This window comes from Epinephelus fuscoguttatus, linkage group LG13 (genome assembly GCF_011397635.1).
Source record: "Epinephelus fuscoguttatus linkage group LG13, E.fuscoguttatus.final_Chr_v1".
NCBI lineage: Eukaryota > Metazoa > Chordata > Actinopteri > Perciformes > Serranidae > Epinephelus > Epinephelus fuscoguttatus.
Genome location: NC_064764.1, coordinates 36,814,648 through 36,837,276, shown reverse-complemented (window position 1 = coordinate 36,837,276; position 22,629 = coordinate 36,814,648). Strand labels below are relative to the sequence as shown.

General features: G+C 43.1%; 2 protein-coding genes across 10 annotated transcripts in view; both read right to left on the bottom strand.

Moving 5' to 3' along the window:
• The window catches only part of ttn.2 (titin, tandem duplicate 2), a 249,401-nt gene that overhangs the window by 203,366 nt on the left and 23,406 nt on the right, over positions 1-22,629 (bottom strand). For all 9 annotated transcript variants that reach the window (XM_049594294.1, XM_049594295.1, XM_049594296.1 and 6 more), the window contains exons 20-37: positions 20,929-22,625; positions 20,553-20,834; positions 20,197-20,463; positions 19,566-19,838; positions 19,205-19,468; positions 18,865-19,125; positions 17,376-17,636; positions 17,015-17,278; positions 16,605-16,865; positions 15,642-15,902; positions 10,109-10,369; positions 9,839-9,983; positions 9,554-9,722; positions 9,102-9,333; positions 7,749-8,033; positions 7,543-7,668; positions 7,087-7,275; positions 3,382-3,438 (exon numbers count right to left, since the gene is read on the bottom strand). In XM_049594294.1, coding sequence (XP_049450251.1) covers positions 3,382-3,438; positions 7,087-7,275; positions 7,543-7,668; positions 7,749-8,033; positions 9,102-9,333; positions 9,554-9,722; positions 9,839-9,983; positions 10,109-10,369; positions 15,642-15,902; positions 16,605-16,865; positions 17,015-17,278; positions 17,376-17,636; positions 18,865-19,125; positions 19,205-19,468; positions 19,566-19,838; positions 20,197-20,463; positions 20,553-20,834; positions 20,929-22,625 — 5,555 coding nt within the window. The remainder of the gene's footprint in view (positions 1-3,381; positions 3,439-7,086; positions 7,276-7,542; positions 7,669-7,748; positions 8,034-9,101; positions 9,334-9,553; positions 9,723-9,838; positions 9,984-10,108; positions 10,370-15,641; positions 15,903-16,604; positions 16,866-17,014; positions 17,279-17,375; positions 17,637-18,864; positions 19,126-19,204; positions 19,469-19,565; positions 19,839-20,196; positions 20,464-20,552; positions 20,835-20,928; positions 22,626-22,629) is intronic.
• LOC125899812 (myosin light chain kinase, smooth muscle) lies at positions 3,932-7,065 on the bottom strand. The gene is made up of 2 exons (XM_049594375.1): positions 5,289-7,065; positions 3,932-4,187 (listed from the first exon to the last, which is right to left on the bottom strand). Exons 1-2 carry the CDS (start codon positions 5,500-5,502, stop codon positions 4,114-4,116), a joined length of 288 nt encoding a protein of 95 aa, XP_049450332.1. The 5' UTR covers positions 5,503-7,065; the 3' UTR covers positions 3,932-4,113.

The following is a 22,629-nucleotide window of genomic DNA, read 5'->3' as shown; positions in this document are numbered from 1 at the left end:
CAGTTCTGGATTTTATTCTGGGGGATTTTTGTATGGACATGAGTGGTGCCCCAACTTTCATTTCTTCTGATTTGGCCTCCACTGTGGCTGACTTTGTGAGCACAGAGATGGATGTGCCCAATTCTTCTTCTCTGGCTTTTACTTTAGCTGGTCTGGGTGCTGACACAGTTGCAGCTTCAGGATCTACCAAACTTGCCGTCATCCTGAGTGATTTATGGAAAGAGGAGGGAATGGCCTCAGTTTCTACAGCTGCTCTTTTCTCCATCACCTCCTGCTGAGGGTAAATGTGCCCTGCGGGCTCCATGTACTGCATCTCCGCAGGCATGGGCAGATCAGTTTCAGAGTGAAATGTCTCCTCTTCTGACATCCTACTACCTTGTTGCCATTTCCTGATCCGCAAGGCCAGCAGTTTTTCCTCACACTGCATCCGTTCTTCTTCAAGGCTCTTCTCATACTGAGCCCTCAAAGACTCCCCTGCACGCTCCTCTCCATATGGATCAACAGTTTCTGTTGTTGCTACGTCATCTGGTCTTACTGCATCGCTCAGGAACTTCTCCCTGATAGATGCGACTGGCTTAGCCATGGGTGACGCCAGAAGTGATTTCTTCCCTTGAGCAGGCGAAGTTCTGACAGATTCCCTGCTTTCAGTGTAAGTTGTAGTTTCAGGGTATGCTAATGATTTAGAGTATGGGACTTCAGGGTGACGTAGCTCAACCTCAACCTTTGTAGCCTCCACCTTTTGACCAGCGACCGCACTGTGACATTCACTTACCATTTGCTTGAATCTACCATCTGCCTGAGATTCAACATAGCTCTCAACTTTTTTATCCTCAACTGTCTCTGAATATGTTTGACTTGGTTTCCTTTCTGTGTCTGGCACCAGTGTATCAACCAACTCACCTCTCATGATCTGAATGGCCCTGGTTCTGGACTGAGGCTCAAACGAATGCCTCATGTGAGGCTGAGAGGGCTCCCTGTGCTGTGAGCTTTTACCTAGAGACTCCCTGTGACTCTCCCCCAAATCGAAGGGTCGATTGAAATGCTGAACATCAGGCAGTGAGGCAGGCTTGACCCTGAGCCTCTCTACATAATCTGCATAGCTCGACTCGCTGGCAACTGACTCTGACTCAAACTCAGAGGAGGACATGGTGGAGATAGAAAACCTCTTCCTCTGTTTGACAGCTTTTTGGAGTGTGGTAAGTTTTGTCCTTACCTCGTTGTGAAGGCTCTCAGTGTCACTGAACCTCTCGCTGTATCTGTCACTGCACCTGTCGCTAAACTTGTCACTGAACCTGCCGCCGGTGCGCCGGTCACAGTAGATATCACTGTATCTGTCGTTAAAGCGCTCAGACCTGTCAAACATGGGAGGTGGAGATGGGGCGCGCTCAGAGGCAGTCTCCAAACGTTTGGACTCTTTCTCTGTCTCTTTCTCTTTTGCATGGGAACCAGACCTGAAGTACACGGTACGCACCAGAGAGGTCTTTGATCGAGATCTTCCCTGATGGACTTTGGACATCTTGTCGAACGGAGAACCTACGCACCTGAGCTCGACCCTAATCTTCCTTTCTCTCCTCTGCTCTGCCATGGTGTCTACGCTTTCATGGGCTTTGGCAGAGCGTTTAACAAAGCCCAGGTAGTTAGCAGACTGCTCTTCCCTCAGTGACACCAAAAGTGATGCTGTGGACTCAGCAGAACCCTCCGTGTTTATCGCCATTACCTTATAACTGCCCGAGTCCTTCTCTTTGATACTCTCAATAACCAGACTGGTAGTGTGCATGTGCATTCTGCTGTCAGTACAGATCCTTCTTCTACGCTCTTTCGGAATAGATTTATTGTTATGAAACCAAAGGATAGTTGGTGAAGGACATGCAACCAATTTACACTTCAACTCCACAGGCTCTCCTTCCAGGACTGACTGGAACTTGAGCTTCTTGGTGAACGAAGGTTTGATGTTCTCTGTCCACGAGCTGATGGAAGAAGTCCTGCTGGAGCACCGATTGGCCGACACCAGGCCGTGATCTGGGAAGTCCTCAGTGTCAGAGAAGGCTCCTCTCAGCTGTCGAGTGGCGGTGAGTTCGGTGCTGATGTGCGGCGTTCCTTCTTTGCTTTCGTGATAAAACAGCTCTGCAAACAGAAGCAGACAACTGTCAGAACAACACAGCCTCCAGGGATAAATAGAGAGAAAAGGATTTGAATGAATAATTAATGGAAATATTAAATGCATGCAGGGAGTCACAATGCCATAAGAAATAATTTCACTCACCATATTTGTTCGAATAAACGCAAGACTTGATTCTTTTTATTAGAAACCTGCAGGAAGTTTTGATCCTTCGTCTGTGGAAATTTCTTCAAAACATAAATTATTTTATTATCATTAAAAAAGCATAATGTTTCCAAGATGGGCTGCTAACATTCACTTGTTTTACTTTTTTATAATTGCTTTGGCTTTATACTAGAATATTCCTTACCTGACTTGCAGACAGGAGAATAAACGCCCTTTCTAATCCTTAAACTTAAGAGGAAATAAATGATGCACAAGTATCAATGAGAGGCAAAGCTCTCAAAAACATATCTTATATTCCAAAGCTTAAGCAAATGAAGCTGTAAAATTGGGTGAGAAGGCGTTTATTCGAACTAATATAGTTTACTGGTGTTATTTAGTGCAAACCACAGGAGTCACATCCCACTATCTGCAAGCCAGGCTAAGAAATATTTTGCAGGAGGAAGGTGTCAGTTCCGGATGCAGTGAACTTCCATATCTTTTAAAGGGCATTTCAAATCTAGAAGCTTTAAAAGATACGAATCCTGCACCTTTTCTGGGAAAAGATCAGAAGAACCTTCATGCCAAAACATAAATGAACTTTTGGATGCAAACCGCAAGTGTCAAAAACTGGTACAAGCAAGTTCTATCAGTGCTCGCCTGGGGGGAACCATGGAATATTATCAGAGGAAGAGCAGGTAGAATAATAGGACCACAGGAATTTTATATCAAGACAGATAAAGATGAACATGCTGCTGTGGAAATTCAAACATCACTGAAAGGGACAGTTCACCATGATGACATATTTTTAAACTCTAAAAGCAGTCTGTGGACACAGGTCAACTATAATCCAAATAATCCATAATTCATGCACCCACAAGTCTGTTTTTATTCTTCACTTTCTCAACAGCTTCTGCACTTAAAATCCGCCTTCAGTGAGTCAAAGCTTGGATCAGAGTTTCCTGCTGACAGACTACTTACGAAGTCAAACATGTAAGAGTAAAATCAAGTAAAACAGATGGTTGGTGAAACTGTCCCTTTTCCACTTTGCAAATTTCTCATGTGTGACAATAATCTGGTGTGTTTGATGGGTGATGGTCGGAAATCTGACGTGATTTTACCTTTGACTTCTTCCTCAATCTTGGCTTCGATATGCTCTCTCACGTGAGTCACAGGTACTGTGAAGGAAAGAGACGACATTAATTCACTGAGTGCACGGTTTGCGTACAGGATTGATCCAGTGAGGGTCTTCAACTCCTTTCCAATTAACACAGTCATTCCCATGAACAGGAACGGATTAACACCTCAGTGTTTCTGGACACAAATCTATTCACCTTTTGTGTTTGGGCCCCATCTAGTGTTGGGCTTGTCACTCTAAAAATGTAATACATTACTTGTTACTCATTTCAAAAGTAATAAAATTACTTTACTTACTATCCCCTGCCAACAGTAAGTTGTTACACTACTCATTATATTATTTACCATTACACCCCATTAAATTGGCAGCTGCGTATCTCCCCAAAATTCAGATGTGTGTAATCACCAGTAAGTGTAGCTAAGGCTAGATAGCTGGTTTGTACTACAGGTTTTTCAGTCCTTTAGTGCAACGAGTTGATGTACCAAAATGGCTGAAGCCAAATGCACAAAGCAAATAGATTTAAGTCCCAGAGATCTGTGGCTCATACTGCGCTTTAATCAGCATTTTTTGAGAAAATAGATTTTGAAGTGAGAAATCAAACAACACAAACAAAAGGAACAAGGTGAAACACGGCGACAAAAGAAGAAACAGACATTAACACAGGAATCAGACAAATAAGGAGTTTCCTGGAGGATGGAGGTTACACAGGTGAGTTTCATGCATGTTCCACAGTTTTCCTGTGTGGGAGACGAGAGGAGGGTGAAGGAGGGTGGAGAGGTGAGTTTGATCCTGTGGGGAGTGGTAACAAAGGCGGAGCAGAGACAAGAGGTGATAATCCAAGGTTTTCAAGCAAACAGGTGCATCTTTCTGGAACTGTGAGGTTAGTCAAGTCTGAAGGAGGGATGTCCCGAAATATACGGAAGCAATGTTGCAATTTTTTTTTTTTTTTTCTTTTTACAATTTATCCACCAGAGCAACTGCAATTTACACAAGATACCGAGGAGCTACAAAGGACATTCTGTTATAGTTTGCGTATGAATTCTTGAATCATGGCCAAAAATATGCTTTACGAGGTCACAGTGACCTTGACCTTTGACTTTCTACCACTAAATGAATTCATTTTTGGGTCCAAGTGGACATTTGTGCCAAATTTGAAGAGATTCCCTCAAGGTATTCATGGTGTCACTAAAGGTCACCAAAGTCTAGTCAGTTCATCCTTGACTTAAAGTGGACATTTGTGCCTCAAGGTGATCTTGAGATAGGGCGTTCACAAGAATAAGAGAGAAGAGATCACTGTGACCTTGACCTTTGACCCCAATCAGTTCATTGTTGAGTCCAAATGGACACTTCTGCCAAATTTAAATACAAAATAAAAAATCCCTCAAGGTGTTTTTGAGATATCATGTTTATGAGAATGAGACAATAGAAGTGACCTTGACGTTTGACCACCAAAATCAAATCAGTTCATGCTAGACTTAAAGGGGATATTTCTGGCAAATTAAGAAAAAATCCCTCAAGGTGTTCTCGAGATATGCGTTACAAGAATGATAAAGTTGAGGTCACAGTGACCTTTGACCACCAAAATTGAATCAGTTAATTGTTGAGTCCAAGTGGAATGTCTGTGCCAAATTTGAAGAAATTCCCTCAAGATGTTCTTGATATAGTGTGTTCACGTGAATGGGACGGACAGACGGACAACCCGAAATCATGATGCCTTTGGCCACAGCAATCACCAGTGCGGAGGCTAATTGTGCAGCGTGGTTCGGGACATCCCTGAAGTGATTTGTGTGGAAACAATAAGAAGGAATTCAAAGAGGGTGAATTAATCTTGCAGAAAGAAAAACAGGTTTATTTCAGAATCTGGCTGCAGCCAATGGATCCAGGGGTTACCTTCTTCTTCTCTGGTTACGGTGAGGGTGGCCGAGCATGCGGCCTCTCCAGCGTTATTGGCAGCCCTGCAGGTGTACTGTCCTGCGTGCTCAGCGAAAGCATCGACTATGATGAGCATGGCGGTGCTGGTCACCTCATCGAAGTGAAACACCACGTTCTTGGTAGGCTGAACCGGTTGCCGGTTGTGGAACCAGCTTATCTCCGGCTTCGGCATGCCGGACACACATGCATGAAAGCGTGCCACCTCGCCGTGTGGCACCGTGCAGCTTGTGATTGGCTGGATGAAAACTGGCTTTTGGCCAATGGAAGGTTTCTTTATACTGGTGAGGCTGGTGGAGACATGCCACTGAGACTCAGCATGACTGTCCACGGTTTGTGTTTCCCCTGAAAGGAAGCATGGTCAGTGATGTCATGAGCTTTGTTTTAAATCTAAATCCATCCCAGTCAGCACAGTTTGGGTGGTCTGAAACTGTCCTCATGAGAAACATCTCACCATCAGTTGTTTATTCGATTGTGGTTTGTTTATTTTTTTACTTTTTCTGCCTCTTTGGTCGTGTGGATAATGGCTCCTCTCTGAAGCAAAGGAGGAAGTAGAGTGACTTTAACCCCATTTCCACCAAGCAGTACAATATGTTTCAGTTCAGTTCAGTAAGCTTTTTTTCTGTTTCCACTGTGAAAAGTTGTGGATGGTACCAATAGAACCGTTCCGTACCGGCCCCATGTTTGGTCCCCCTTCTGTTGGGGTACCTAGCACACAGATCTGGTACTAAAAGGTGGAGCTGTAAACTTAAATATCCCATATCCCATGGAGAGAGACTCTCACTGCAGCCTGTTCTATTTTGTTCTGAAAATGTCGGCGTGCAGCCTCGTTCTGTGGATGATGAATGAGGTGCAGACTGATAAAGGAGGAAATATAGTGAGTGCTAGACGGAGCAGTGAGTGACGACAACCCCGCCCACATTTAAGAGTACTGTTTGCGGTGGTCTAGGTACCATGTCTGAAGGGTTACTTTTGGTTCCAAAGGTACCATGCCAAAAGTGTGTGGTGGAAAGGGGGCTTCAGTTTCTAAACCTACTCCTGATTTTGTCGTTTAGTTGTGAGAACTTTTCATCAAAACCAAGTTCAGCTTCTTTGCATCTTTTCACCTTCAAACCACTGAACCAGTGCTCACTGGGACGTGTTTATACGTTTCAGTGAAGAAAAGAAGAACAGCGCCGTGATATGGCATCATACTGCACTGAAACAAAACATCTTATCAAGGGAAAAACCACAGTCAGGATATTTAATCAGTTTGTGTTTCACTGACAGTCTCATATTAACATCGTACAGCTGAACGTGGACAGAAACATCTATGTCACCCGTCTGTATTTAACATTATGACAGGCATCAGCGTGGAGCTCACAGCAGTCAGGGACGCTGCTCATATGTATGTTTAACAAGACCGTTACTGGATTTCTGAATGATTTTTGCATGAGTGTGATAAGGTTATTCAATCTGTCAGGTTATATTAAATACAAACAGCTTCCAAAACTCTGAGGAAATGTTACAATATATATGATACTGAAATATGAAATGAAAAATAAAGACACAACAAATTTCTGTTGAGATAATCTGTTTGTTGAATCCTAATTTCAGAGTAACAGTCTTAAAAAACAAGATATGAGCACTGTCTTTTATCTCCAGATAACAACAGTTTAGTCCTCTGGAGATAAAAATGTTTGGTACCATGGCTGCTGCTCGCTCCTGTTATTTACCTTTACAGTGTCTCTTTTTAAGGGTTTGCTGGTGACAAACTTACCGTCAATTGAGAGAGTGGCAGAGCAGGACACCTGTCCAGCGTTGTTCGTGGCCACGCAGGTGTACTCGCCCTCGTCCTCGGGGTAAACCCTGGAGATCTCCAGCTGACAGCTGTCGTCAAACTGAGACATCCTGAAGAAGACCGACTGCTTGATCTCCTTCTCTCCGTGGTACCACCTGATCTTCACATCTGGACAGACGATAGGGGACAAAAGTGTTTGTGTGGTGGCAGGCTGAGCTTCACGATGAACGCTGTGATGGCATCCAATATTCAATATAGTCCAGTATTCTCTCTGTTTATCGGACACAAAAACTCTGAGCTGAAACTCAGTGTGATGCTCAGTAAAGACGAGGATCGGATGGTTGTTCTCTAACAGAGCCACCAAACACACACTGCTGTTTCAAACTACAGAAATACTGACTTTACCTGCATGAAGTAAGAGTTTAGTTTCCTTACCGTCTCCGCGGACTCTGCACTGAAAGCGAGCTGGTTGTCCCTCACGGGTGGAGGTGCTGGTGATGGGTGAGATGACGACAGGAGGTGCGACAGGTGCAGCTGAGTCTGGAGACACCACCTCAGACACTGCAACACACACACACAGTTGTATTTACACACGTCCTGGTGTTCATGTTGGTCTTTGTTCAACTAACGTCTCGTCTTACCTTCCACGTTGAGCGATGCGGTACTTGTGGCGGTGCCGTAGTCGTTCTTGGCCTCGCAGTTGTAGACGGCGGCATCCTCGGGGAACACTTCGATCAGCAGCAGCGAGTGCTCGTTGCCGTCGTGGAGGAACTTACACTTGAAGCCAGGGGACAGAGCCTGGGAGTTTTTGTACCAGAAGACCTGAGGCTGGGGAACGCCGCTGACCTCCACCGAGAAGCGAGCAGGTTTACCGGCCTCCACCGACTGGGGTTCCATGTGGCGGAGGATCTGAGGAGGCTCCGGGACTGAACCAGACAGGAAGTAAAAATTTTCGTGAGCAAAGACACAAGAGAACATTTATCACATGTTTCAAGGTTGTTGATTTTAATATCAAAGTCGAAGTTTGTAAGTGGACGTTTGTGCCAAATTTAAACAAAAAACATTCCCTTACAGTGTTCTTGAGATTCTGAAGAGGTCATAGTGACCTTGACCTTTGACCACCGAAATCTAATCAGTTCATCCTCGAGTCCCAGAGAATGTTTTTTGCCAAATCTGAAGAACCCTCAACGTATTCTTAAGATATCATGATCACAAGAATGAGACAGATGCAAGGTCACAGTAATCTTGACCTTTAACCACCAAAATCTAATCACTTCATCCTTGACTTAAAGTGGATGTTGACTTTAAAAAAAAAAAAAAACATTCCCTCAAGTTGTTCTTAAGATAATACATTTATGAGAATGAGACAGAAGAGGTCACAGTGACCCTGACCTTTGACGTTCTACCACCAAATTCTACTCTACTTCCTCAAGTCCAGTAAACATTTGATCAATTTGAAGAAATTCCATCAAGGTGTTCTTGTGATATCACGTTCAAAGAATGAGACAGATGCAAGGTCCCTGCAACTTTGACCTTTGACAATCAAAATGTAATCAGTTCAACCTTGACTTAATGTGGACTTTTTTGACAACTTTAAAAAACACTATTCCCTCAACGTGTTTATGAGAAAGAGACAGAAGAGGTCACAGTGACCTTGACTTTGACCCTTGACCACCAAAATCTAATCAGTTTATCCTCAAGTCCAAGTGGAAATTTGTGCCAAATCTGAAGAAATTCCAAACGTACAGCCAACCCAAAAACATAATGCCTCCGGCCAGGGCTATCTCCAGCGTGGAGGCATAAAAATTGTCAACAGAGAAAATTAGAATTGACACTGACAACTACTTTTGTTGTTTTAAGATGTAAATGTCAAAAATAGGCATCAAAGAAAATGAAAGAGTTGGCGTGACGTGCTGCACTGACTGAAACAGAAGAAACATCAGAATAAACCTTTAATTATTATTATTATGATCGGCGCGTGGAGACAAACTCACGGTTGACTCGGAGGTGCACGGTGCTCCTGTTCTTGCCAGCGATGAAGGTGTACTCGCCGGCGTCGCTCCTATAGGTCTCAGAGATGGTGAGCCGGTGTATCTTCCTGATGGTCACGTAGTTGAACCTCTCCTCCACAGAGAACTGGATCTCCACCCCGTTCCTCAGCCAGCGACCCTCCACGTCGTCCTCGTTCACCTCGAACTCAAAGGTTGCTCGGTGTCTCTCCAGAACCTGCAAGAGACAAAACGTGTCGTCAGATAAATCAGAAATGAACATATGAAGTTTATTGTTATTTAAAGGAGGAGTTCAACACTTTGAAAACACATCTCTTTTCTTTGTAAACTGAATCTGACAATGATCACATGACAGGAAGTAGCTACTTTCGGTTTGTCATTTTGAAACCTTTCACAGTTTATGAGATCATTTTGGTTTAAATAAGCGTCCACCTCACCGTGATTTCCCGCTCTGCAGGTTCGGAGATGCGAATGTCGCGGCCCTCCACGATCAGCTGAGCCTTGGAGATGCTTGATCCGGCAACCACCGAATACTCTCCGGCATCAGACATACGAACCGTCTGGACCATCAGACGATGAACAAACTTCTCTGCTGTCACAGTGTACCTAAACACAACACAACAATACCACAACTCTCAGCTCGTATTCGACTTTTAAACATCCTTCTGCTGATCTAACTGTTAAAACAGAATGATTCATGGTTAATAAACTTGGAGTCGTACCTCTCCTCAGACAAGTCCAGCTCCTGACCATTCTTCATCCACATCACCTGAATGTTCGGCTCAGAAACCTCACACTCAAAAATCGCCTTCTTCTTCTCTGTGATCTTAATGTCCTTGATTTTCTTGGTGAATTCAATCACACGGGCTGATTCGACAAAATAAACAGGTATATGAATCTGCAGTTTGAAGATTTTTCCTACAAACTATGTTGAATCAACTAAATATCTTTGGTTCAACAAACTTTAACTAACACAAAAAGCATCCCATTACCTTCAACAAACAGGTTGGCGGCAGTGGCAGCAGATCCTGCCACGAACTGGTACTCTCCTCCGTCCCCGAAGTGAACATTCCGAATGGAAAGGGAGTGCGTGAGCTGCCGGCTGCGGACCTGACATCTGTCCGACGACTTCACCTCCACGCCGTTCTTCAGCCACTTGTAGGTGATGCCCTCGTAGTTGACGGTGACCTCGAAGGTGATGGTGTCTCGCTCCTGAGCGTTCAGGTCCTTCAGCATGGACGTGATCAGCACGGCTACAGAGGAGACGACAGTATGGGTTAAAATATACACAACATTTAGTCAACGGCTTTTAGAGACACAAAGACAGACGACAACTGAAAATTAAGATTTAAAATAGTTTTGTTAGTAACTCTTCAATTTAGATTAATAAAGTTTTAGAGGATTCTGGTTTTACTCTTTGTATTTTATAAAAAAAAATCTAATTCAAAGTCGAAGAGGTCCAATCCAACAATCCACTCTATCTCAGTTACATTATACTCTTAGTTAACTATGTTTTTTAACTTAATTGTTACTTACACACCTTAACAGGCAATTAACGTTACAAAATAAAATCACCTTGAGTTCACTAGACACATGCACATACAGATGAAATACAACCCAGGCATCAGACAAAACTGTTGGCATTGTACGTTTCTACAAACCATCACATTACATTTGTTTCATATGCATCATATCAACGTTTCTAAAGTGACCTAGTAAATAAGCTGACTTTGTCACCAGGAGGTGGAGGGGATGGTAATGGTGTGTCACCTCGAAGAGACGCCTACCGAGCTACAGACCATTGTTCAACACCAACACACAACAAAACCAGTCATTCTGGGTACCAAACAAGGATGTTTTTTAGTGACCCGCTGCCGTGTTTTCACCAAGGATAATGTTACAAGAAATGAGAATTTTCTGCCAGCATGTCGCTGCCCTTCTTTTCAGTATAGTGCCACAAAAAGCAGTTGGTTTTTTACAAAGATGTTGCTGCATTTCCTGCCCGGATGAGCCATGAAAAGAAGTTCTTTTTTAGCGAGGCGCTGCTGCACTTCCTGCCGAAATAGCGCCACAAAACGCGGTTGTTTTGTAGCAAGACATTTCTGCATTTCCTGCCAGGATGTGCCATGTTTGCTTTGTTTTTTACAGAGATGTAGCTGCATTTCCTGATAGTGTAATGCCACAGAAAGTGGTTGTTTTATACAGAGACATCGCTGTGTTTCCTGCCAGTATAGTGCCACAAGAAGAGGTTGTGTTTTTACAGAAATGTAGCTGCGCTTCATACCAGCATAGTGCCACAAAAGTAGCTGTTTTATACAGAGACATCTCTGTACTGTATAGTGCCACAAAAAGCAGTTTTTTCTTTAGCAAGACAATTCTGTTTTCCTGCCGATATAGTGCCACAAAAAGTGGTTGTTTTTTACAGAGATGTCGCTGCACTTCCTTCCGGGACAGTGCCGCAAAAAGTGGTTCTTTACAAGCGAGGCATTGCTATGTTTCCTGCCAGCATAGTGCCATGGAAAGTGGTTGTTATTTACACAAATGTAGCTGCATTTCCTGCCAGTATAGTGCCACACAAAGTAATGTTTTTTAGCCAGACATTCCTGTGTTTCCTGCCGGAATAGTGCCAAGAAAAGAGATTATTTTTACAGGGACATCACTGCGCTTTCTGCTGGGATAGTGCCACAAAAAGTGGTTGTTTTATACGGAGATGTTACTGTGCTTCCTGCCAGTATTGTGGCTCCAAAACTGGGTATTTTAAGCTGAACATGATCTTTTTCTAACCATAACCAAGAGGTTTTTGTGCCCTTGTTGTTTAAACTTAAAGTTTCAACATATCTGCTGCATTATAATGTACAAATGTAACATCTGTTGTTCACAGAAAAGTACAATGCCAACATTTTTCTGACAGCTGGGTTTAAAAAAATAACAGAGACAGAACACACACACACACAGCCATTAATATACAGTACATACCTACAAAAATTACACATCAAAACAAAAAAAGTACAAGATTCTCCACTAAAGGTCGTCAATAACTGAAGTAGATCTCCTTGTACAAACACAGGAAGTTATTATGACTTTTTAAACCACTGAACACTGTGGGAGGACTCGGCTTCATCCAATTAACAGTAATTATTTTGTCTTGCAACCATGAACAGATTGTGCAGTATAGTAACACTGGTCTGTGGTAAACAGGTGCTCAGACAGGTGGCAGGTCCAGGAGGATGTCCCTTTCCTCTTCTGTGAAGTATTTCCAAAGTATTTTTGGGCAGTCCAAAAATAAATGAGCTAAAGGTCATGGACCACACCCCAGTGTTGTTGGTAGGACAGTTTTTAAAGACACAGCGGGGTCCTAAAGAACCTCATTTTAAGCTTCAAATCAAATTCTTTAGCTGGCCTCCAACCCCCTGTGACATCTAGAATGTTTTCTCAGGCGTCCACTGTTGTTTTCAGACCCAGTTTCTATCATCCTTTCACATTTTAAGTCTAATCGGAAGTATTAGCGTTAGCTTTTTGTACATATGGGTTGTTGTTGTTGTTTTTTGATGCAGCAGGTGTTCAAACAGATGTAGAAAATTAGTTTCTATTACAGACTGTATAAAGAAGTGGACGTAGCCTCTGGGTCTGAAAAGTGGAGCCAGTGGTGAAGCCCCTCTAACCTGCATTCTGTCTAATGTCCAGCAGGTGGCGACTCCAGTCTGACTGCATAGAAGTCAATGAGAAACTGGTCCTACTTCTGGTTTGATTTACGACCTCAGAAATAAATCAAACGAGGAGTAGTTTTCAAGTGATCTTCAATACATCATGATGAACATTTTGTAAACGATGGAGTCAAACACACCATAAAGCAGAGGATGCTTTATCGTGTCACTACCTTGTGATTGACAAGTCGCTACCACGGCGACCTGTCAATCAGGATAGAGGCGTATCCTCCACAGCTCCACCCCCTCGTCCAAACATGGTCACTTCTGGCTCCAAAATGCCAAACTGGAGGTTTCAGAACTGGAGTCCACAAACCAGTGGGTGACGTCACTTCTTTTATACAGTCTGTGGTTTCAGTACTGGTTGGTTCTTTTTTTTATTCCAGTCTGTATTTTCTTTTTGAGGCACACTTGTCTTGGAGTTGTGAAAAAGATTTAAACATGTTCCCATGGTTGGCTGTATTCAGCCCATATTTTAAAGCATTATGACACACAGAATTTCCCTCTATGGGCATGGCTCCATTCAGATCTTTTGGACTCAAGTTTAGACCTTAGACCATTTTTTCCCATATATTATTCATTTTTGTTGTTTTCCAACTAAGAGTGGAAGGGTAGCTGGTGATGTTTCTAGTGAGGAATTTGTTCAATAGAAACCCGTCTACGCACTATTCACCCCTCTGAGCTGGGCCGCCCACTACTAAAGTTTTAGGTAAACCAGACCTCCCTTCTCTTTTGTTGACATCAGTGACTCTGTTTAAACCCTGTCAGTTAAAGAATCAGGATAAAAAAATATCTTTAACAATCTGACTTCAGCGTTTATGTTTTACGCAAGTCTGTGAATTCACATTAACAAGTCCTGTTCAGCATGACCATATGTTCATGAAATGTTCTGTGGTCAGTTTCATGTTTAACACCAGCTGTCACAAACACAACAAAATTTAAACGCTTTTGTTTTTGCACCCATTTTTCACAGGTTGACGTTAAAAATCTGACACTTGTTTGATGCTCTCAATAAATATATGCATCTCAAATTTTGGTCGCAAAATCTGTGTTAGTGAGCTCTTCTTTTCCATGATAATCCATCCACCTGACAGGTGTGGCTGATTGAACAGCATCATTACTGCACAGGTGGCACAGATGGAGCGTGTTGTTAACATGCTGACTGCAGGAACATCCACCACAGCTGCTATCAACTCAGTGTTCATTTTATTACCATAACACATCTCCAGTGTTGTTTTCCTGAATTTGGTAGTACGTCCAACCGATCTCACAACCACAGACCACATGTAACCACCACATCCAGCGTCTTTGCCTGAGAGCAGCCGCCTGAACTGCTGCATGCTCGTTGTCCTCATAAGGGTCTTGACCTGACAGCAATTTGTCATTGTTACCGATTTGTGTGGTTGTGAGGTCGGTTGGATGTACTGCCAAATTCAGGAAAACAACGCTGGAGACGTGAAAAGGTAATAAAATGAATACTGAGTTGACAGTCAGCAGCTCTGGTGGACATTCCTGCAGTTAGCATGTTACAAACACACTCCATCTGTGTCACTGTGTTGTTGTGATCATCCCAAAACACACCTGTGCAGTAATGATGCTGTTCAATCAGCCATACCTGTCAGGTGGATGGATTAGCATGGAAAAAAAGAGCTCACTAGCACAGATTTTTAATGACAAAATTTGAGAGACATACATCAGTTGAGAGCATAAAAACAAGTCTCAGATCTTTAACTTCAACCTGTGAAAAATGGGAGCAAAAATAAAAGTGTGGCATTTAAATTTTTGTTCAGTCTTTATGTATATATATAACTACTACTACTACTTCCAACTACATATTAAAAATAATGACAATATTGATAACAATATCATGTAATAATTTGAAATTAATTACATAATAGAAAACAAAAAAATCTAAATGATATATCATAGCACAACACATACAAATTAAACTTAATACATTTTTTGCGAATCCTTTTCCCCCCTGTATTTGTCATGTCTTTAAAAGTAAATTTTGGTTTGTCTCCTGCATTTGTTTTTACATTAGACAAATCTAGGGCTGCCCCCTGAAAGCTGGAGATTTGAATCTTCAGTCTGAGACACCTCGTCGTTTTGTTTTTCACTCAGTGTGCAGTGTCCTCAATGTGCTCTCGCGGTAGACAGCTGCAGACACAGGCAGCTGCAAACACAAAAGGCAGCTGCCCAGAAGAAGAGATGCTTTGCCCCGTAAGGCTCCAAAATAATATTATCTTCTCTCCTATGCTTAGAAAAGGTGAATTTACAGCTCACAGCATCTTATATGACCCAGTTTCTCGCTTTTGTTTGATATCTACTGTCGGCAAAAAATGTTATTGCACATTTCTGATCTGTCTTTAGCGCTGTTAGCTTGTTTACTATATTACAAACGTCCCATTGAGCTCTGTTTAAACTTTCAAATTCTAGATGGAATACAGAAAAAAAATTTCATATTGAACAGCTGAAACTGATTCGACTGACTGATCATTCTAGGTCGGGTACACCCCTACACACATTTTTACAAACTGTATGTAATTCTTTACTCCACCTCATATATTTTCTGCTGATCATCTTTACGTCTGATTTGCCATACTTTAAAAGTGTATTGTTAATATTTGTTAAGTCTTTAACCTGAAGGGAGTGACCACATGGGAAACACACAGAAACTCCACGAACAGTTATAACCACAAGATTTCAGGACGTTTGAAACATCGACACTGTTAGACACTTGGGAGTTATCAGTCTCACTCAGAGACATTTTATTTTGTTGTTAATTGACTTCTGGGTTTGACTTTAAACGTGATCTTACGGCTAACGGTGAGCGTTGCAGAGACTCGGTCATTCCCGCAGATGAAGGTGTACTCTGCCGAGTCGTCCCTGCTGGTGTTCATGATCTTCAGCTGGTGCAGTTTTCCCTGAACCACGATCCTGAACTTCTCGCTCATCTCGATCTCCACGCCGTCTTTCAGCCAGGTGGAAGGCACGTTGAAGTGAGAAACCTCACACTCAAACGTGGCCGTCTGGGTCTCTGGGACCTCAATGCTCTTCAGCGGTTTGGTGACTCGCAGGGCTGCAGGAGAAAACATAATGAGAGTCAGACAAAACATCAAAGTCTGTCTCTACTGTGAATGTCAGAGAATATCAAATTGTTACTATTGTGACCACAAATATTTTATAGTTCATATAATATTTTATTTTTGTGACTGCAAATTGTAAAATATGTAACATTACAAATAATTATAAATAATATGTAAAATCTTAACGTATTATTCTTTACATTCTAAATAACTTATATACATTTTAATAAAAAAAAGTAGAATTTTACTACATAAAATACATACAAATTAATTTTTAATTTGTATGTATTTTATGTATGTGTAATGTGTAATGTACTATAATGAACACAGTTTATTTTTCTCCTTTTGACATAATATTTAAAAAAAATTAAACAATAAACATTTTACTATTTTTTATTTTGAAATTGTATAACTACAAATCGAAAAAAAACTATATTTTCATTTAAAATAAAATAATCACAATTTACAAATCAATATAAATTACACAACTTCTAAACTGCATTTTTTTTTTACAAAAATTTACAAGATAAACCAACTGATGTGATTTTAGAAAGTTTAAAAAACATTAGAGAAAAATGTAAAAACTGGATTTCAGTTTTCATTTGTGCTTTCTTAAAGATTCAGATGTATTTACTTTCCTATCCTCTTTTCATGAGCAGTTTTATTGTTAGGATTATCATTAAAATGTTACATACCCTCCACAGAGAGCGAGGCGCTGCACTGCAGGTGTCCGACCATGGCGGTGTACTCTCCTGCATTGCTGCTGTCGACGTTCTGCAGGATCAGTTTGTGAGCTTTCCGCTCAGACAGAATCTTGCACTTGTCGCTCGGCTTCAGCTCTACGCCTTTAAACATCCACCTGACGGGGATGTTGTCATGTGACAGGCTCAACTCAAAGGAGGCGGTGCCTTCCAGCAGTGATTTCACGTCCTTTATCTTCTTCACAATTTTGATTGCTGCAGAAACAAACGGCAGGTAAAAAGGATCAAAATTTAAAATAGTGAAATGCTAAAAGTTTAGCTCCTAGATGTTTGTATTGGATATTGTTTGATCATTGATTTAAGGCTCATTAATTCTGACAAGATTTACAGTAAATCATACTTACTCTCAACATTGAGTCTGGCGTTGGCAGACAGTTTTCCAAGTTTGAAGGAATAAACAGCCTCGTCCTGTGTGTTGCAGTTCTTGACCCTCAGTGTGTGCACCATGCCATCGGTGGTGATCTCGTATTTGTCACTGTTCTGCAGCTCCACGCCACTCTTGACCCACTGGGATCCTTTCACATCGGGGTGTGTGAGCTCCAGTGTGAACACCGCCTCCTGGGTCTCTGTCACAGTCTGGTTCTTTAGAGTTTTCTTGATCTTCACCGCTGCAGAGGGAAACAGATGACTCAGTTCTTACACCTAGTCTATAAGAAACAATATAATGATGATTCACAGTAACTGTGTTGAGCGGCCGCTACTTACCCTCCACCCTGAGGTTGGCGGTGGTCTTGGAGTTGGCCACCTGGTAGGTGTACTCCCCGACATCCTGTGGTCTCGTGATGACAATGACGAGGCGTCTGACGGCCCCGTCCATCTCGCTCACCACGTTGTCACTGAAGTTCACATGATGACCATCTTTCATCCATTTGCCCTCAGCTTCGGCATTGGCGACTTCACACTCAAACACAGCTGTCTGAGACTCCGCCACCGTCAAGTCATGCAGGGGACGTGTGATGGCTCCACCTGGTGGCAACAGAAGTGAACAGTTTGTTTTAAGATTCTGGGGCAACAGAGCTCCGTCAGAGTGTAGCTAGAATTACTGCCTCACGGTTATACACCTCAGTGTACCAGTCAAGTTACTGTTACAGTTTACATTCATGTCTGTCCAGACTCATATGAAGCCATGACAGCAGACAGTGCTTCAAATGTGGATGTTGCTACAAAGTCACTACATATTCTAAACCGTGGAGGATTCACACAAAGAAGATCTGAACAATCAGCACAGATTCAAGGTGGACACCCAAGATTAGTGTCACCAAAAGAGATATTGGTGAGATACCGCATTCACAAAAGTGAGACACAAAGTCACAGTGACCTTTGACCTTTGACCAACGAAATCTAATCAGTTTATTGTTGTGTGCACGTGGACATTTGTACCAAATTGGAGGGAATTCCCTCAAGGCGTTCTTGAGATACCGTGTCCACAAGAATGGGACAGACACAAGGCCACAGTGACATTGACCGCCGATATCTGATCAATTCATGGTTTAGTCCAAGTGAACGTTTGTGCCAAATTTGAGGAAATTCCCACAGGGTGTTCTTGAGATATGGCATTCACAAGAAAGGGACAGACACAACATCCCAGTGACCTTGACCCTTGACCAACAAAATTGAAACACTTTATTGTTGTGTGCACGTGGACATTTGTGCTCAACTTTAGGACATTCCCTCAAGGCGTTCTCGAGATACAGCTTTCATGAGAATGAGACGGATGCTAGGTCACAGTGTCCTTCGACCTTTGACCAACACAATCTAGTCAGTTCATCGTTAGGTCCAGTGGACATTTGTGTCAAACTGTGTCATGTTCAAGAGAATGAGATGGAAATACAACCCGAAAACATAATCACATCCATCCACTGCTGTCACTGCCACAAAGGCATAAAAAGTCTGTAACAGCATCTAAATTGAGGTCAGTGAGAACAGCAAAGTATTTTATATACTAATTCATGACGATAAAGAACCATCACTGCATGTAATTAAAGGTTTATTGTTGGGTGCGTTTGTAGAGGTTCAGCGTCTCGCTCAAAGACAATTTCTTGATTCCTGACCATGACGAACAAAAAAGCTGCTGTCGAAATCCAACTTAAGGCCTTTTGTTAGGACAGGACAGTGTCTGTAAACACTGTGTGGCCCTGCCATAGAATTCTGATGTGAGTGTGAGTTTGTTCATTGGAATGTTACTAAGCCTTACCGGACACAGTGAGCTTGGCGCTGGATGTCTTTTCACCGGCATAAAACATGTACTGGCCCTCCTCATCCTTCATGGTGTCGATGACCATCAGAGAGTGAGCCTTGCCCTTGGACTCCATCTTGTATTTGGGTCCAGGTTTGAGCTGCTGGTTCTTGAAAGTCCAGGCCGGGTCGATACCCGGGTGAGAAACCTCGACATTAAAGGTTACATTCTGGGACTCTGAGCACACTTTGTCTTCCATGTGCTTCACAATGTGTACCTCTGTAAAAACAACAACATGGTTAGAATACTGAATTGGAATTGGGGCCTAAAAACAGGATCATGAGAAAATGAATCTTACTTTCGACAGACAGGCTGCAGCTAGTGTCGACCTTGCCAACCACTAGTTTGTAACGTCCTTCATCAGAGGCGTAAGTCCTGGTGAAGACCATACGCTGCTTGGCTCCCTTCGCCAAAATCTGGACTCGGTCACTGGGCATCACCAGTTTGTCGTTGTGATACCATTTGACTGAACTGACATCCTGAGCGGAGATCTTGGCCTCCAGAACAGCCTTGGTGCCTTCGATGGAGGACACGTCCTTCAGTGGGACCACGATGTCAATTGCTAGAAGAAAAGACAATTAATGATAATCGTGGATGTAAGGGTTCATTGTGTTTAGTGTTGGATATTACTAAAATCCGCTACTTGTTCTGACTCTTACTTTGAACACTGAGTTTTCCCGAGGTGGAGATGTCTTGGGCAGGAACAACAAAAGAGTAGGAAGCAGCATCTTCTCTGCTGACATTCTCCACCAACAGCTTGTGAACCTGTTTGTCGATAACGATGTGGACACGGTCCGAGGCGGAGATGGCCTGTCCATTCTTCATCCAGGTTCCCTCAACATTCTCCTGGGAGAACCTGACCTCCAGCTGAGCGATGTCACCCTCACACACTGTGAGGTCAGTCAAGGGTTGAACCAAGGTAACCGGGCGCACTGAAGGTACAAAGAACCCAGTATTATCGCTTTAAACTACAGTAAGCAGAGAATGAGTCACAATATGCAAACTGTACGAGAACTGCTCATTTACTTAATAAATGTTCTCTTTTTTGAGGACTACAAGTCATTCAAGAGTCCCAGAAAGCACCAAGACAAGACACCCTCAATCAGAGAACATTTTCAAACCATTCATTCTTGAACATATTTAACAAATTTGATAAAACAGCAGAAATAGGCTACAACTCATAGAATCACTCAAAGAAGTATCCTGTTGATAAAGAAAGAATCCCTTTCAAGAGAATACATATGTACATATGTGGCTCCTAATACTTCACTGCTCTCTCAAGTTGCTTACATTTCATCTTCAGTGAGGCGCTGGTCATCAGATCTCCACACACAAAGGTATATTTCCCTTGGTCTCCTTTTCTGATATCCTTGATTGTCAGGGTTTGTCTTCCTCGGCGAGAGGACATAATGTATTTACTACTGGGAGAGAGCTCCTTGTCTCCGAAGTACCAGATGCCCTCAGCGTCCTCACGAGACAGTTCAACCTCAAACTCTCCAGCGTAGGTCTCTGGCACCTCTATGTTCTCCATGTGCTTTACGAGCTCCAGGGCTGCACCTGGGTACAGAACAATATCAAGAACAGTTATCCACCCAAGTAAGGCCAAAGAAAATAGTGGATTGAAAGTTTCTGGGTGGGGAGATTACCTTCTACGTAAAGCCTTGCACTCGTCCTGATGCTCTCATCATCCACAACCACACAAGTGTATTCGGCATCGTCCCTCATTTCAATCATCAGCACAGACAGGAAGTGGACCTTTCTGTCCGAGTGCATTCTGTATTTCTCTCCGGAGAAGATCTCCATGTCGTTCTTGAGCCATTTGACTTTGACGAAAGGTTCGTTGGTTTCGCACTCAAAAGTCACCATGGTGTCTTTCTCATTTGCACTTACATCCTCCAGGTTTTGAGTAAAGCTGATTGCTGCCTTGGCTGCAATGAGAACATATGAAGTGAGACTTTGACAAAAATAAGGACATAGACAATTAGCATTTTGCTGGAGAGATTTGGTATAAAATAGCATTACCTTGCACAAGCAGGAAGGCATGGCTTGAGGCCTCTCCAGCGATATTCATGGCTTTAACCATGATGCTGGCAGAGTCCTCTGCTGTGACATCTCTGATCACCAGTTCACACACATGATCCTCAGGCCAGTACCAGTAAATACGGTCAGACTTTTCCACCAGAATGCCGTTCTTGAACCACTGGCATTCAGGTTCGGGTCTGCCCACAACTCTGAGTCGGAAACGAACCTCGTCCATTGGAGCAACTGTCTTACTTGTGATGCGTTCCAGGATTTTGGGTGCTTCCATGCTGGGGGACAGCTGGATCCTCTCAGGTTTGATAGTGGGGATGGTGATTTGGCCTTGTTCCTCTATCCTCTTCCTTTCAGCTTCTTCTTTCTCTTTCAAGTGATGAAGCAGCTCCTCCTTAGTCTTCTTCAGTAGATCCTCATAGGAGTCATCTCTCTTACGAGACTTGAACTCCACAGCAGAGATGGACTCATAGAAACCTTCCTCTGTCCTGCGCTTGAACTTGCTCTTCAGTTCATCTGACTCCTCTGAGGTTTTCTCATGAACAATTCTCTGTGCCTTACGCAGCTTAACAACTTCCCTGTCCTGTGCGGCCTCTGCAGGTCGGTCGGCCTTCACAACGTCAAATCCCATTCTGCCAGGGTCATGTGGAGGCTCTGCAGCCTTCGGCTCTGGAGCACGGCGAAGGACAGATCTAAAGTCCTCTTTCTGTTGGATCTCCAGCTTCACAGTGTGCTCAGTTGTGCCCAGAGGATTGTCTGCGACAATCCTGACCTCTCCTGAGTCATAGGACTTGATGTCAACAATCTCCAAGTAGTAAATACCATCATAACGAAGTCTATATCTCTTGCTTTTGCGAATGAGTTGCCCATTGAGGTACCAGTTAACCTTGGGTGCTGGATAGCCGGTCACTCTACAGCGGAATCGTGCAATGTCGCCTTCCAGCACTCTTGCTGATTCAGGAAGAAGAACAATCTCAGGTTTGGTCTTCTCATATTCTTCATCAGTGGTGACTCCTGTAGGTCCTCCTTCATGTGCTATGCGCTCGATCTCATCCATTCTGTGCAGTCCCTTCCTGCCTTCAGGAAGCTGTGTTTCTTCAACAAGGCCTTTCTCATCCTTAACAATCAGGGTGGCCGAGGTCTGGTCGACTCCAAATTTGTTAACGGCTCTGCAGGTGATGACGCCGCTGTCTCTGGCGTAAGCAACTTCATAGTCAAGACTGCAGTAGCCAAATTCATTTACCATGCGCAACCTATTAGCAGCTTCCAGAGGTTTGCCATCATGCAGCCACTCCACTACCATGTTAGGATCACCAATAGGGGTCAGTCTGCACTCAAAATGAGCTGGACCAAAGCGCTTCATTCTGATAGAGGTCAGCTTCTTCTTAAACTGTGGTTTCTGCTGCTTCTCTTTGTCGTAAAGGTCACCCTCCTCCCACTGCTCTTGACCATAGCGGAGATGAAGGGGCTCCAACTCAGGAGCAGCAATCTCCTTTGCCTTGTATATTCCTTTGGTAATAATGAGCTTCCTCTCAGCTTGAGGAGCAGCAAAGTCCACCTCAACATTGACTCTGCAGCGAGTGGTGTCTCTGCCAGCCTTGTTGATGGCTGTAGCTGTGTACCAGGCACTGTCTGAGCCTGAAGGAGATGGGATCTGGAATTTGGCCTCTCCTTTAGTTCCTTCAATCCTGA